General features: G+C 36.8%; 1 protein-coding gene across 1 annotated transcript; it reads left to right on the top strand.

The window, feature by feature from the left end:
• Positions 1-439: 439 nt before the first annotated feature.
• Positions 440-10,808, top strand: LOC134756029 (uncharacterized). The gene is made up of 4 exons (XM_063692802.1): positions 440-595; positions 7,335-7,404; positions 8,549-8,579; positions 10,072-10,808. The coding sequence occupies exons 1-4, from the start codon at positions 541-543 to the stop codon at positions 10,246-10,248; spliced, it is 333 nt and encodes a 110-aa protein (XP_063548872.1). The 5' UTR covers positions 440-540; the 3' UTR covers positions 10,249-10,808.
• Positions 10,809-14,377: the final 3,569 nt, after the last annotated feature.

Consider the following 14,377-nt stretch of genomic DNA (forward strand, 5'->3'; position numbering starts at 1 on the left):
TACCACAAACTATAATTACAGTTAGGTACAACTTACATAGTTAAAACTACTTTAGTTTCCTTGAATTTTTTATTAGTTACGCTGCAATGCAAAGAAAATAATTATAAATGTCACATAAATATCCTTCACATCACTTTCACATGTCCTGCCTCTGTCCTGCACTCATAATCAATAAACTAACGGTGTCGAACCTCAAATCAATCAACGTTCATCTCGACAACAATCAAAAAGTGTTTATTGAGTATTAAAAAGTATTATGCGCTGTTTAACATATTATAACTCGGAGCTTGCTTGGAGCTCAAAAGGAAATTAAACGCTATAAAACGCCAATAAAATCTAATTATAAAAACAATGACGCTTGTCACACGTGTCACAGGCGCTGTCAGTTTTGCAGAACATGCAAAGCAATTCTTCGCTGAATTCGCGGACCATATAAGCGGAGAACGGAGACGAATCTGAGCATTGCGCCTCGGCGGTCCAGCGGTCAAACAACACTAATATATACACAACGTCCGTTTGTTTATTAGATCAGTTATCGAAATGCCGAAATTCACCTTCGTATTAGTGATCGTGGCTCTGGCCGTCAGCGTACAAGGTAAGTACCGGATGTTGAATCAAAATATTAGACTTACAGATGGGCTGAACATTTGGCAAGTTTTCCAATGGTCATATACGGCCGAATTATTCGGTTATAGCGCCGAACATAGTATATGGCAAATATTTTTTATTATGTTTTCGTTGCAACACTGTGAAATGAAAGCTCTTCTAGAACTTTCCAGGTATTTCTCTTCCATCAGGTTACGATTTCCCGTTGTCAGACACATCATGAGAAATGTTGAATACATGGGGTGTTTTGATTATATGGAGACTATTGAAATTTCGAGTCCCTTTGGACCTATTTGTTTCCAGGAAATTGCGTAGTCGTTTTCAAATGGTTTATTAGAATGATACAGATGAACCGAATAAGATCCGAACCTAATATGTATTCGTATTCGGCAAACTCCATATTCAGCCCATCCCTAAATATAATAATTTATGATTGGATAGGTAACTAAATCTATAAAATAACCAGATTGGCCAGATTAGAAAACACAGCCAAGAAGGTTTGTTAGGAAAACAAGAAACCCCGTAAAGCGGAGCTTAGATGAACGATAGTCATACTCCCTTCACTCATCCCCTAACAACATTATTTAGTATTAGACTTTCTTTGTTTTATGTTTAAGCCAATTTAATTCAGCAATTTTAAAACCTTAAGTGTTAAGTGACGTTTCGTGTTGAACTTCAGTTGAATGGAAGAAATCGTGTGTTGTCGAATAGGTAAATTTGACATTAGCAATCCACAGTTAGGTGACAACGAAACCAAACCGAACCACGCAGAGTTCAGAGCCATTTTAAACCGTATAGTAGTAAGAAAACAAAGTTGATTTTTGTTGCATAATTTTTTCAATGAATGAGTTTTGGTCGTACCAAATGATACTTTCCACAGTTGATGAACAAATGATTCATTCCACTGTTGAACTGATGTTGAAGCCGAAACTGACAGTTGTGCATCTCGAATAGGGCCCACTCGTGAGTCACAGACATATTAAATTGGAGAGAAAAGTGTCGAGCAATCGACTTAAAATACGTGAGTGACGCCTTTTAATATGACTTGTATGGAGACAATGAGTGAAATAAGGCTACTTAATAGAAAAAAGCCGAACAAGTGCGAGTCGGACTCGCCCACCGAGGGTTTCGTACTTTTTACTATTTGTTGTTATAGCGGCAACAGAAATACATCATCTGAAAATTTCAACTGTCTGTTGACTATTGCTATTACGGTTCATGAGATACAGCCTGGTGACAGACAGACGGACAGACAGACGAATAGACAGACGGACAGACAGACGGACAGTGGAGTCCCAGTAATAGAATCCCGTTTTTACCCTTTGGGTACGGAACCCCAAAAAAGGAAGGTATGAAACAATATAAACAACTTGCCTAGTAGAATAACCTAGGTCTGCTGTCAAATATGCAAGGGATGCCAATATGGCAGATATAAATAAGGCAGGATACCACAATAATTTAGCAATAATTAAAATCCCTAAAATTTATTTAATCTAGGATATATTTATATGGAACTTAAAAGTCTTAGGCGTGGCCTTTGGTGGTAGTTTCATCATATTTTTTAACCCTTAAGCAATGCAATAGTTATTTGTACAACAAGATAACAAAGTTCGTTATTTCTTCGAGTGCTTATTTTGGGTCCCGTGCAAGCGAAAGACTCTATATGTATAGAGATTAGAGATAATCTAATTTAGAATCTAAAGCGTAGCAAGGGAATCAAAAGCGTGAGATGTAAACAAATAACTTTGATCTCGTGTAGCACATCGTCCCTGTGCTTGTAAATTCCGATATGTGCTCAATTTTTAAAGACTGAAATTAAACCCTAAAAAAATATATTTCTTAGCGGAAAATTTGACAGATCACATAGCGGAATTTAAATACAAGCGCAACGACGACATACAACTTTTCATGAAGTGAGAACGTGAGTGAAAACAATTAGAGGGAAAAATAGAACCAGGGAAAAGGTAAAATGCTTCTTCAACACTTTTACGGTTCCGTACCCAAAGGGTAAAAACGGTACCCTATTACTAAAACTCCGCTGTCTGTCTGTCTGTCCGTCTGTCACCAGACTGTATCTCACGAACTGTGATAGCTAAACAGTTGAGATTTTCACAAATGATGTATTTCTGTTGCCGCTATAACAACAATTACAAAAATAAATATTTAAGTGGGGCTCCCATACAACAAACGTGAGTTTTTTGCCGTTTTTTTTGCGTAATGGTGCGGAACCCTTCATGCGCGAGCCCGACTCACTCTTGTTTTTTTCACTTATGTTTTCTAAAGGCATTCTAACATTAATGTTTAATTATCGCAATAAAGCACTAAAACAAATCTAAAGAGACGACAGTATAAGTAATATGGAAATAACGAATTTCAAAGTACATTCTAATAATCGAACTTTTATTTTCCACTGATCAAATAGAAGCTGGCACTTTTTAATTATTTTCTAATAATAATAATAATATATTTTCTATGCAAACCCTGAATATGCAAATATTGTAACTACGTTGTAATACGCATGTTCCTAAAATAAAATCTAATTCGAGTATAAAACTATTACGATAATAAGGAAATTTATGCGCGCCTAAAAGCGGGTCAAACAGGGTATGCAGGTGTCTTTTGCGTAGCAGGAGCTGCTAATATATGTAGTATAAAAGTTATAAAACTCAAATACTACCTACTTATATCATCATCTGTAGTCTATAATGTTACCCGTTTCTGATTAAAACTAATGCATCATTAATATTAATTAGAATTAAATATCAAATCTAGTAAAGCCAACAGTAACACTTTTCAGTCTTGTAACATATTTGTATTACGAGTAGAACCCGCTCAATAGGCGCTAGAAGAAAAAATATGACTTAATATTCAGCGTCCTTAAGTATTTTCTCTAAGAACATGTATTTTATATTGATTTAACCTACCTAAAATACCTACCTAAAATGTAAAATTATTTAAGCATAGATATTATGTAATTATTGACTTGTAAAATGACAGCCTTTTACCAATAAAACATCTGAATCTGAATTTAAACTAACACGATTTTCACTCATAGTTTTAAAACTCGGGCCGGGCCGGGCTCGGGTCAGGTCGGGCAGGTCGGGTCGGGTCGGGCCATAAATAAACGTAAGTTTTTACGCAATTAAGTCCCGTGTTAGTTTTAAAAACATGTATTTTTTCCGCAAAGGTGTCAAAGACTTTTTTGTATAAAATTTAATTGGCTTTAATGTTGCCTTACATCGTAATATATTGTCATAGAGAACTTAGATTCCTAGGAAAATGCAAATTTCTCTAAGACGGTACACACTTTCCAAGATGGCGGCGGTTCCTCGAGGTTCCCAAATGTCAAATAGTGTGGACATGAAAAAGAGGCCTTTAATTAATATACATACCAAATTTCAAGACTCTTCCAGAAATTTCGAGGTTAGTCCTAATCCGATTGTGCTATTATAATATACCTATATATATGCTGAAAAAATGAAAAAAAAAATACAATAACATGATTGTAGGTTTTGTTTTCTTTATCTCCGAACTGTATGGCTACCACCAGTTTTGACATTGACATATTCGCTCACGTCTACGTAAATTACTTTCTATACATATCGCTTGCACTAATATGCGAGTACGAGCGGAATGCATAAAAAGTAAGTTACGTACACGTAACGATGTCAAAATGTTAAATAGATTAACCTTCCAGATAGTTTCAAAAACTTTAATAATTATGTTTCATTTGGAATGGTCAAAATCCTGAAATATTAATGGTACAGTCACCTGCAAAAATATGTTACAGGACGAAGGCCGCAAAAATATCTGACACGATCTTATTTGTAGAGCCGTAAGAGCGTGTCACATATTTTTGCGGCCTTTGAAGAGTAAAAAATTATTGCAGGTGACTGTACACCTCAGTTACAGTTTTACGCAAATAGCTACATACTTATGTAATTACAATTAGTAATTACAAATAAGAGCTCGTACTTGTAATTTCTGAACACGTAAATGCAAAATTGTAGGTACTAAATTGGCAGACGCAGTTAATTTAAACGAGCTTTGTGAGGAGTAGATATCGAACGGGAAAGTTATCGATTTTCTCTATTCGTCTGTATAATATATAAGTAAAATCATAAAATACAGAAAGTTTATTCATATTCAAATAAATATTTATATTAATCATACAATTGTCAGTAGTTAAAATCATTCTAAACTTACAGATGGAGCCGAGATGCGACACTTACCTACACATGTAATGGTTTGATTGTCTTGTCCATGACATATTAATGTCCAATTGTCCTTTACAAACTATGATTTTATGGGTAATATTTGTACACGTTTAATCATAGTATGCTAATTTAGGCACTAAAACTAGGTTGTAAAGTCACAATAACTAGAACTGTTTTAAAGCCCTATAACCGCCGGCCTTAATAGATTTACGACCTAAATGGTCGTTTTAAAATTACAAGTTTTTCTCAAGATTTCCCACATTTTCTACTGATGCTAACTCGATCGTGCGTTCGTTTTTCATCTTTTGTTTGTTCGTAAAGCAATATGAAGAGTTGTAAATACGAACGAGTATGTCGAATTAAATATAGGAATTTCAATCATGGATGGAGTAATTAATTAGGTAATTACTAAGCATATAGAATATTTTCTACCCGTTATTAAAATAAATATGACAAGGAGACAGTAGATTATGAACTTCATACTTGGTCAATTTCGCGGAAATCATTGTATCGTATAGATAAATATTTATTAACTTTATTATAGTGTTGACTCCACTCGTTTACACATCGAGCCAAATCCGTTATACCGTCTCATTCAACAACAGTTTAATTAAGGAGACGACAATTATTAAAGTAAACACGCGAATAAATACTCATTCGTAACTTTTGTAAGCGCGTAACATAATACACATCGTGCAAGAATGTTACTTTGTTCTATCCAGAAATAGAAATCTGACAATAGTTATTATTATTATTACGACCCCTGCTGCGCAAAGACCTCTTTCCTAATTCTACCACGTATCCCTATCCCTTGAAGTCTCCTTATAAGTAGTAAAGAGATAATTAATAAAATACATATAATATAAAAACTTTATAAAATAATCGAGCGTAGCTGGGTAACTTCATTTTGCATTGAAAATATTATCAAGAAACCACATGTCTATTATTAGTTGTAAGTATGTCAAAATTATACAATTTGAAAAATAAAGGCGATCCTCGCATATTTTTAAGGTTAGAGGAGAATGGAAAAAACACGTAATGCCTATTATATAGAATTTATAACCTATGTATAATTTATATGACAATACCTAAAGTAAACAACATTAGGAACAAATCAAAATATTTAATAAATATTTTGATTTGTGTTTTTTAAGTAGTCACACTACTATATATAAATTATAAATTATAATAGATGTCATATATTACAGTTAATAATACCTAAAGTAGTAATTCTCAAAAGTCAAAGATCTCTAAAAGACTGGTGATACAATACAAGTCAAAGGCCACCAGCCGGCCTAGCCAAGGTGACAATCGCTATCGCTACGACAACGAAACGCCAAATGTCTCTCTATCACTGTTCCATATTAGTGCGACAGTGACAGTTGCGTTTCGATCGCTACGGAGCGTAAGCGATTGGCATGTTGGCTACGCGCCCTGGTCGGTCGGAAATGTTAAATTTAAGATGAATAACGCTAATTTGCGTTATATTCACATTTAATTAGCTACTGCCGTATACCTGTTCATGAATAATCATATTATGAAATGCTGTTTTTTATATATTATGTAAATCCAATTATGACGTGTAATATGAAATATTATTATAAATAAATGAGTATAAGTATGATTAGTCATAAACCTCAAAGCAGCCAATTTATCAGCTACGTCGGTACCTAAATAACAAAACAATTCTAAAATACAAGTATCATACATGAAACCGTTTTTTATTTATTGTACAATTTGTACAGTTAGGTATTGTAAATGGTGCAGTAGGTTCAGAAAACGAAGATTTTAAATTCGTAACGCTTTTTAGGGTTCCGTACCCAAAGGGTAAAAACGGGACGCTATTACTAAGACTCCGCTGTCCGTCTGTCCGTCGGTCTGTCACCAGGCTGTATCTCATGAACCGTGACAGCTAGACAGTTGAAATTTTCACAGATGATGTATTTCTGTTGCCGCTATTACAACAAATACTAAAAATACGGAACCCTCGGTGCGCGAGTCCAACTCGCACTTGGTCGGTTTTTTTGAATCACAATGCGGCTGCCATAAATTTAATTAGCAATATTGAGGCTTCTCTTGAGGGACTGTATCTATTCGTATTGTGAGTTTTTGACTTTGGCTCTATACAAAAGAAATTACTAACTTAGGTCTAATATGCACTTTAAATATTAGTAACAAATTATGCACAAACGCTAAATATATGAAGGACTCGGACTCTCCCACCGAGGGTTCCGTACTTTTTAGTATTTGTTGTTATAGCGGCAACAGAAATACATCATCTATTTCAACTGTCTAGTTTCAACTTTCACGGTTTATGAGATACAGCCTGGCGACAGACAGACGGTCAGCGGAGTCTTAGTAATAGGGTCCCGTTTTTACCCTTTGGGTACGGAACCCTAAAAATCGTGAAATCGTATCGCAAGTGTCGCGCAGCGCCCCAACCCGCCATCGTTTGTGTCCTTCCAATTTCCTGGCTTTATACCTATTGCATATTGAAACTATCTGTTTCAGGTTTCCCGACGTTCGAGGATGACGTTGCAGCCGCGGCGGCGTCCGGCAACTGGGCTAAAGTACATGAGATGTAAGTATATAAAGTATACATATGTACAGCTGGATCATACACATTTTGTTGTACCTAGTTATGCTTAACTCGTTCGAGTCTTTCCTGTAGCCATCGCAAAGTTAAGATAATTTTTTTCGGTACTTGGAAACTCAAATAAGAAAAACGGGATCTATATGTACCATTGTTGTTAACTTTTAATGTGTTATCCACAGAAGTGACCTTTTTCTAAAATCTGTTTGACCCAGCTACATTTTTTACATAATAAGCAAAGAGAATTAAGAAGACATAATGCTCACTCCATACATCAGTTTTGTTACCAAAACGACTATTATTATAGAAATGGACCAGCCAAAATCTATGAAACAGTAAAAAAAAATTTCGTGATTTCGGGGTTGGTCCCATAGTAAAAGTTGCTCAGTTTAATCCCAAAATCTCCCTGGAAACGGGAATGTACTTATAAGGCCGATTCCCTTTAGCGAGCCATTTTCGTCAAAACACAACACAAAATAAAAGCGGGTACAACGCTAGGAAAATTATGTATTATGCCAACCAGAAAATATACGTATAATAATATTGTATAGGCAAAATAAACAATTATGACTGCTATTTATTGTAAATGGATACACATCCACCGACCGGACGACCGGTCTTGCCTTGTGGGTAGTGTAGTGACCCTGCCTGATGTGAAGCCGATGGTCCCGGGTTCGAATCCTGGTAAGTGCATTTATTTGTGTGATGAACACAGATATTTGTTGCCGAGTCATCGGTGTTTTCTATGTAAGTATGTATGTATTTATTTATATACGTATGTATATCGTCGCCTAGTACCTTAGTACAAGCTTTGCTTTGTTGTTGTTGTCCCCAAATATTTATTATTTATTATTAAACATGTTGGGCTCTTGAAACGACCTGACAACATGGGTAGTTACAGGAACAAAAGAAGGAACGAGGGGGGGGGGGGGGGGGCGTATCATGTCCTATCTAAACATGAAAGATAATAATTAGGTAATTACGTAGGTACCTACTCGAATTTCACCATCTACAAGTAAATTTAGTTTGGCGCACTGTGTGTATGTACACACAGCCTAAACAACGACAAAAAACTGTTTATTACATATTTTCTGCTTTGGCGTGGTTTATGAATGTAACGTTTTTTTTACAGCTTGAGAAAGAACTTCGCTTCATCCTTCGGGGTATGTTCATGAAAAATTTATATATTTATTATAATGATGTTCTAGCCCTTTATAGGGCAACGGTCTCAAATAAAAAACCGGACAAGTGCGAGTCGGACTCGCCCACCGAGGGTTCCGTACTTTTTAGTACTTATTTGTTGTTATAACGGCAACGGAAATACAACATCTGTGAAAATTTCAACTGTCTAGCTATCACGGGATACAACCAGCGGTGTCAGCATGGTTGCATTTTTATCACCTGTCACTATGCCTGTCACTTTCGCACTTACATACTTGTTAGAACGTGACGGGCATGGTGACAGGCGATAAAAATGCGACCGTGCTAAGCCCGCAGGAGTCGTAGCACGGTACGCTTATCACCATGCCTGTCACGTTCTAACAAGTATGTGAGTGCGAAAGTGACGGACTTAGTGATAGGGGAACCATGCTGCGCGGGCTGGTGACAGACAGACAGCCAGACAGACATACATACAGACGGACAGTGGAGTCTTAGTAATAGGGTCCCGTTTTTACCCTTTGGGTACGGAATCCTAAAACGACCACCTTATAACATTATCTTTTTGTTTTTTTTTCTTGTGCAGAATTTTATGGACTATAGATCTGCGATGAGGCTTGAATTGAGGATATCAATATTCTATTAATATCGATAAGATCACAATCAGCATCACTTTTAATTACTTACCATATCTAGAAAATATATGGTAAAAGTGATAAGTTGTGATTTTATCGACATTTGTTGGTCAATTCAACAATGAGAAACAGCGAGAAAATAAGTACCTACTTACATAGAAATAATTATTTGTCAACGGAGCAATGACGTTATGATTTACCCCTCCTGGCATAAATATTATACCTAAGCGAAAGATTCAAGCATTTTTCAATTTGTGAAATCTAAAAAGCGTTGCGTGGAGGACGATTTCTTTTCAACTGACTGTCATAATAGACCGCGAGCCAGGCACAAATTTCGCCAGTCATCGCCTCCCGGGCGAAAACTCGTATAGCGGTTAACGGCTATGTATGATGAACCCTCGTGAACGTCAGCTGCCGCTCCGTTGGTGGGTTGAGGAATGGCAACCACCGAGACGCGTAACACGGTCTTTCCACCGCGATACAACCGGCTGACAATTTGTTTTATTAACCATAGCATCTAAACTTTCATCTGACAAAATATCAAACGGGAGGCGATGACGCAGATGACTGAAAAGAATTTTCTTTTTTATATCAAGCGGGAGGCGATGACTAATTTTTTTTATAGATTTTATTTGCTGCCATTCCTCAACCCACCCACGGAGCGGCAGCTGACGTTCAAGAGGGTTCATCATACATAGCCGTTAACCACTATACGAGTTTTCGCCCGGGAGGCGATTGGTCATGGAAATCTGTTCCTGGCCCGCGGTCTATAAGGAGCTTTCACACATGTCGTGACTTCAGGGAAGTTATTTACCCTATAAACAACACCTCTTTTTATATATCCTTAATTTCTTGTTTCCAGCACAACACGATGACAGATGTCCGAAGCCTGAAGCCGCAGAACGGCGGCCACGTGTTCGCAGAGGCGAAGTCCACCTTTGAGCACTCGTCCAACAAGAATGGCATGTCCAGCCACGAGCGAGGCGGCCACGAGGTCGTGAACAACGACGGCAAGGTCACCGAATGGGACCTGAATTAAACCTTAACTCCAAGGCACAGAGACCTATTTGCACTAACATCGCACTTCGCGAATAGAATAAGCGAGGCTGTTGGAGTGGTTTCAATATATTGAAATAGATGGCGCTGCACAGTGATATAGCTTATCTAACGCAAAAGTTTGACAAGTTGGTGTAAAATAGGTATTACGGTTCATTCTGTACGATGTTTCGCAACGCTATCTAGTTCAGCTACCGAAATCACTAACGTCCATGCTGTCCATAAGTCCATTTTGTCAATGGTATTGTGATATTGTGTATGTAGTTGTGAAGAAGTAAATCAAAGATTTCGAGTTTGAAATTATTTACTAAATAAAGCATTGCTGCTACACTAAAACACAAGCTCGCTTATTTACACGCAATGCTCGCTTGTTTTAGTTAGACCATATTCGAGACCATTTAGAACAACTTTGGTTTAGGATTGCACTTTACTTTTAGATGGAATTTTATTGCGTAGATACGTACGAATGGTTAGAATAATGTAGTGGATACACATATAACTAGTTACGATACAATGCTTAATTTCATCTCAAAACAAACGACTGTTCAAACAGGTAGAGTTAAACAGTCTGAAGAATATGAGGTCAATTTATAAAGATCATCAGGCCATTCTAAACCAAATATTATTTTAAAAAAATGCCACCATTATGTATTAATCACTATAACTTATGTAACTTAGTATCCATGTATTTTTTGCACATATTACAAATTTAACCCTACTTTATGTGTTTTTCTCATATTTTTTACCTTGTAGATAAGGCGCAGAGTTAAATGTGGACTATGCTCTTGTCCAAATTAATTCGAAGAAGAAGAGTACTTCATTCTAATTCTGGACACTACTTAGTATTAACAAAGAGAATATATAGGATAGAGGGTAACTGTCATAGTAAATTTTGTAGCCACAGTAAATTTACTGCCATCTATCAACACACGATTAAACTAAAAATAAAAATGTATAAAAATATCAAAAAATGTACCTATACCTATATAGATGGATAATAGATGCGGAGCAAAGATAGATATAACTCCGTAATAGATGGATACAGTCTAAGGAAAAAACGTGCCTCGAAAATCAAGAAAATTTGATTCTCGATCAGATGGCGCCACTAGTTTTGGCCTACACTCGTATAGAGGGCGTTGACTGTTTCGTTTGTTATTTATAATTTTAACGCATACCAGTGAAAGAACATGGGTCAAAATCATATAAAAATAATTAATGCAAATAGAAAAATTATTTATCCATATTTAAATACATTTTATCGTATTTTTATGAATATTTATTTTTAGTTTTAAAGTGTGTCGACAGATGGCAGTGAATTTACTGGGGTTACAAAATTTACTATGACAGTACCGCTCTAGTATAAGTTACTCTATGATGCGGAGTTACATAGGTCTTTGGTATTAAGTTGTTGATTCTACATACGTCGTTTTCGTAAACCGCAATTACTATAGAATCAATATAAGTGCCTACTAAATAAAAACCAGCAATATCATTAAGATGCATCATTTGAACTAAATCCATTGAGGAGATTTCAATCCTTAGTTCTTGATTTAGCTTACAGGTACACTTATATAATCACTAAAAATATTTTTAACTGGTGTAAGTAATCCTAGGTACTTCAGAATGTTAACTTGTAATTTTTTAAGAGATGATCATAAAAGTGTATATTTTAACTTGTTTTTTTTACTAATAAAAATTCAAGTGCTGCTTTTATGCAACACAACCTAGGTACAGTCATGTCTATAAATATGCCACGCCCTTGACCACCACCACGATACATTAAACCATATATTTTTTGCACTTTGTCCGTATCGATATTTTCAAACGTGACGTATTTTATTTATATTTTATAGACGCTGCTTAATTGCAGTTTTTCACGAACTGAAGAAAATAAAAAAATCCTACCATTAACATTTTAGTAAGAAAGGCCATCAGGTTCAAAGTAGGTAACTACAAAGTCATTAATTTTACCAGCTTTAGGAGAATATCTAGAACTGTGCCATATGCATAATAATTATTAGACCGCAGTTTGACTTCTGATCCTTGTAGTACTGTTCCTAGACTTCAAAAAACTCTATATTGCCAGGCTGAAGTGGTGCCATCACCCCCCACCAGCCCCAGCCCATTTGAATTGCCCCCTTACATTTCTCATACACTCGCCATTGAAAAAATCACACCTTTTTCACAAATCGGACTTAGCGTAATTGAACTACCTAATTACTCGTAATATTGGTATAAATTGAAAGTACGTTTAAATATCTTAATTTTAATAGACTTATTTTGTGTTCCAAAATATTTTTTTTTTTAGATTTAGACTTTTTTGAAGCCTAGGAGCACAAATATAAGGATCAAAAGTCAAACTGCGGTCTAATAATTATGCATACGAGTCATACGACATAAGACACAGTTCTCGAGATCCTGGTCTATTTGGTAAAAGTAAGTAAAAGGCAACGCAAGGTACCAATGACCGCACGCTAGGTATTTTATATTCTTGTACTTACTTTGTAGGTATTTACTTGCGAATCCTTAAGGAAAAATTCATGATGACTTAAGCTTAATGCAAAAACAGAGTTTGTATCCGGGATCAGCGCGTGTCATGGAACGTGAGACACGAATCAGTGGTTAAGTCTCCTATATGTATACAATTTAGATAAACATCATGGGCTTTGTTCTTAAATACCATCATCATATCAGCCGAAAGGCGTGCACTGCTGAGGAACTAATTAATCGCCACAAAGTCTGTTTGTGCTCTGCTCATACCTAGCGGTTTTACTGCGATCAGATTGAGAGCTAAAGTGGACTCGAATTCCCACTTCTCATGTCTTTAAGTACCTACTCGGTAACATTAACATTAACACCTTGTAATACCATGTTTGCAATAAACGTTATTATATACCTGATATGATCCTTCCGGCCGATTTCGACCATGGCGACCACTTCGACTCCTAGTAACTAGGAGCTAACTGTTACAGTTAGCACGGCGCTCGTGCGCCCCGAATATGGCTGATGTAGCCGATCTTCGAGGCGAACCCCCGTGCACATGAGAGCACGTGAGAACACCAGCCACATAATGGTAATGAATGGAAGCAGGCTGGCGTGCTTTCAGCTCGTCGCGTTTAGCATCGAGGTCAACTATGCGTTGCTCCTCGAAATCGCGGACTTTGTCCAGCACCAGCCTGCGCCACTCAGGACGCTGTGCTGCCAAACCTTCCCACTGAGAGGGCTCGATGTTGCATCTTTTCTTGTTTCGTTTCTGAACACCTTTGTATCGGAGGAGTTGTCCGCCAGGTTTCCACTTACCCTCCTCTAGTTCAGAAAAAAAGATGCGCTTCGCCACTCTCTCCCCCGCCATACGTGATACGTGACCGCACCACCGAAGCTGTCGACGCACTAGGTAAGCCTCTATTCCACCGACCTTGGCTCGTCGCAGAACTTCGGTATTTCGCACTCGGTCAGACCATCTGATGTTCATGTGCTTATAATTTTGTTTTTGACGATGCAAAATGCTGATTCAGCCAACAAATAGGTAAGTAACTACCATTAGGTAATCGCACTTTATGCGCATGCATGCTTTCTTTTTAGTTTAGTATTAATTTCGAGAAGAATAAATGTAGATAAAATGTAGATTTTTGACGATGCAAAAGCGATCCAACATATCCTTCTTGAATAAATTGATGTTTATCTTTATCTATCTTTAACGATTATGATTATTATGATTAATCATAAACTTTTCTGCCTCAGCGATCGATGGTTCAACGCGCATTGAGTCCTGGGGGCCTTCCCAAGCATCGCACTAATTTTCGTTTTCTGCAAACGATTGTCACCTTGGCTAGTTCCCCGGAGGATCTACCGCGAAAATCGAATGGCTCTATCGGTCGAATATGTAAGAGTGATAGATTTTCAATCTTCGCTGTAGGCCCTCTGTTTACAATTAAATTGCAACTCTCTTGGTTATGTCCACGACGTCGTTTGATATGTATATTGGCTTGAAATATTAAAGTTTATATTACATTACTTTAAGTAATATTTGTGTAATAAGTTTGTTACTATGTTGAACATCTGTTGCTGGCATCTGCCAGCCATCCAGAATTACTAACTTACATATTATTATG

The sequence above is a fragment of the Cydia strobilella genome, chromosome 3 (assembly GCF_947568885.1).
Source record: "Cydia strobilella chromosome 3, ilCydStro3.1, whole genome shotgun sequence".
Taxonomy (NCBI): Eukaryota; Metazoa; Arthropoda; class Insecta; order Lepidoptera; family Tortricidae; genus Cydia; species Cydia strobilella.

What these genes read in the sequence shown, in the direction of transcription:
- LOC134756029 (XM_063692802.1), top strand. Translation starts at nt 541, where the DNA reads ATGCCGAAATTCACCTTCGTATTAGTGATCGTGGCTCTGGCCGTCAGC. An exon ending in TCTGGCCGTCAGCGTACAAG is followed by an intron (nt 596 to 7,334) that starts GTAAGTACCGGA and finishes TATCTGTTTCAG; the next exon opens with GTTTCCCGACGTTCGAGGAT. An exon ending in ACTTCGCTTCATCCTTCGGG is followed by an intron (nt 8,580 to 10,071) that starts GTATGTTCATGA and finishes TCTTGTTTCCAG; the next exon opens with CACAACACGATGACAGATGT.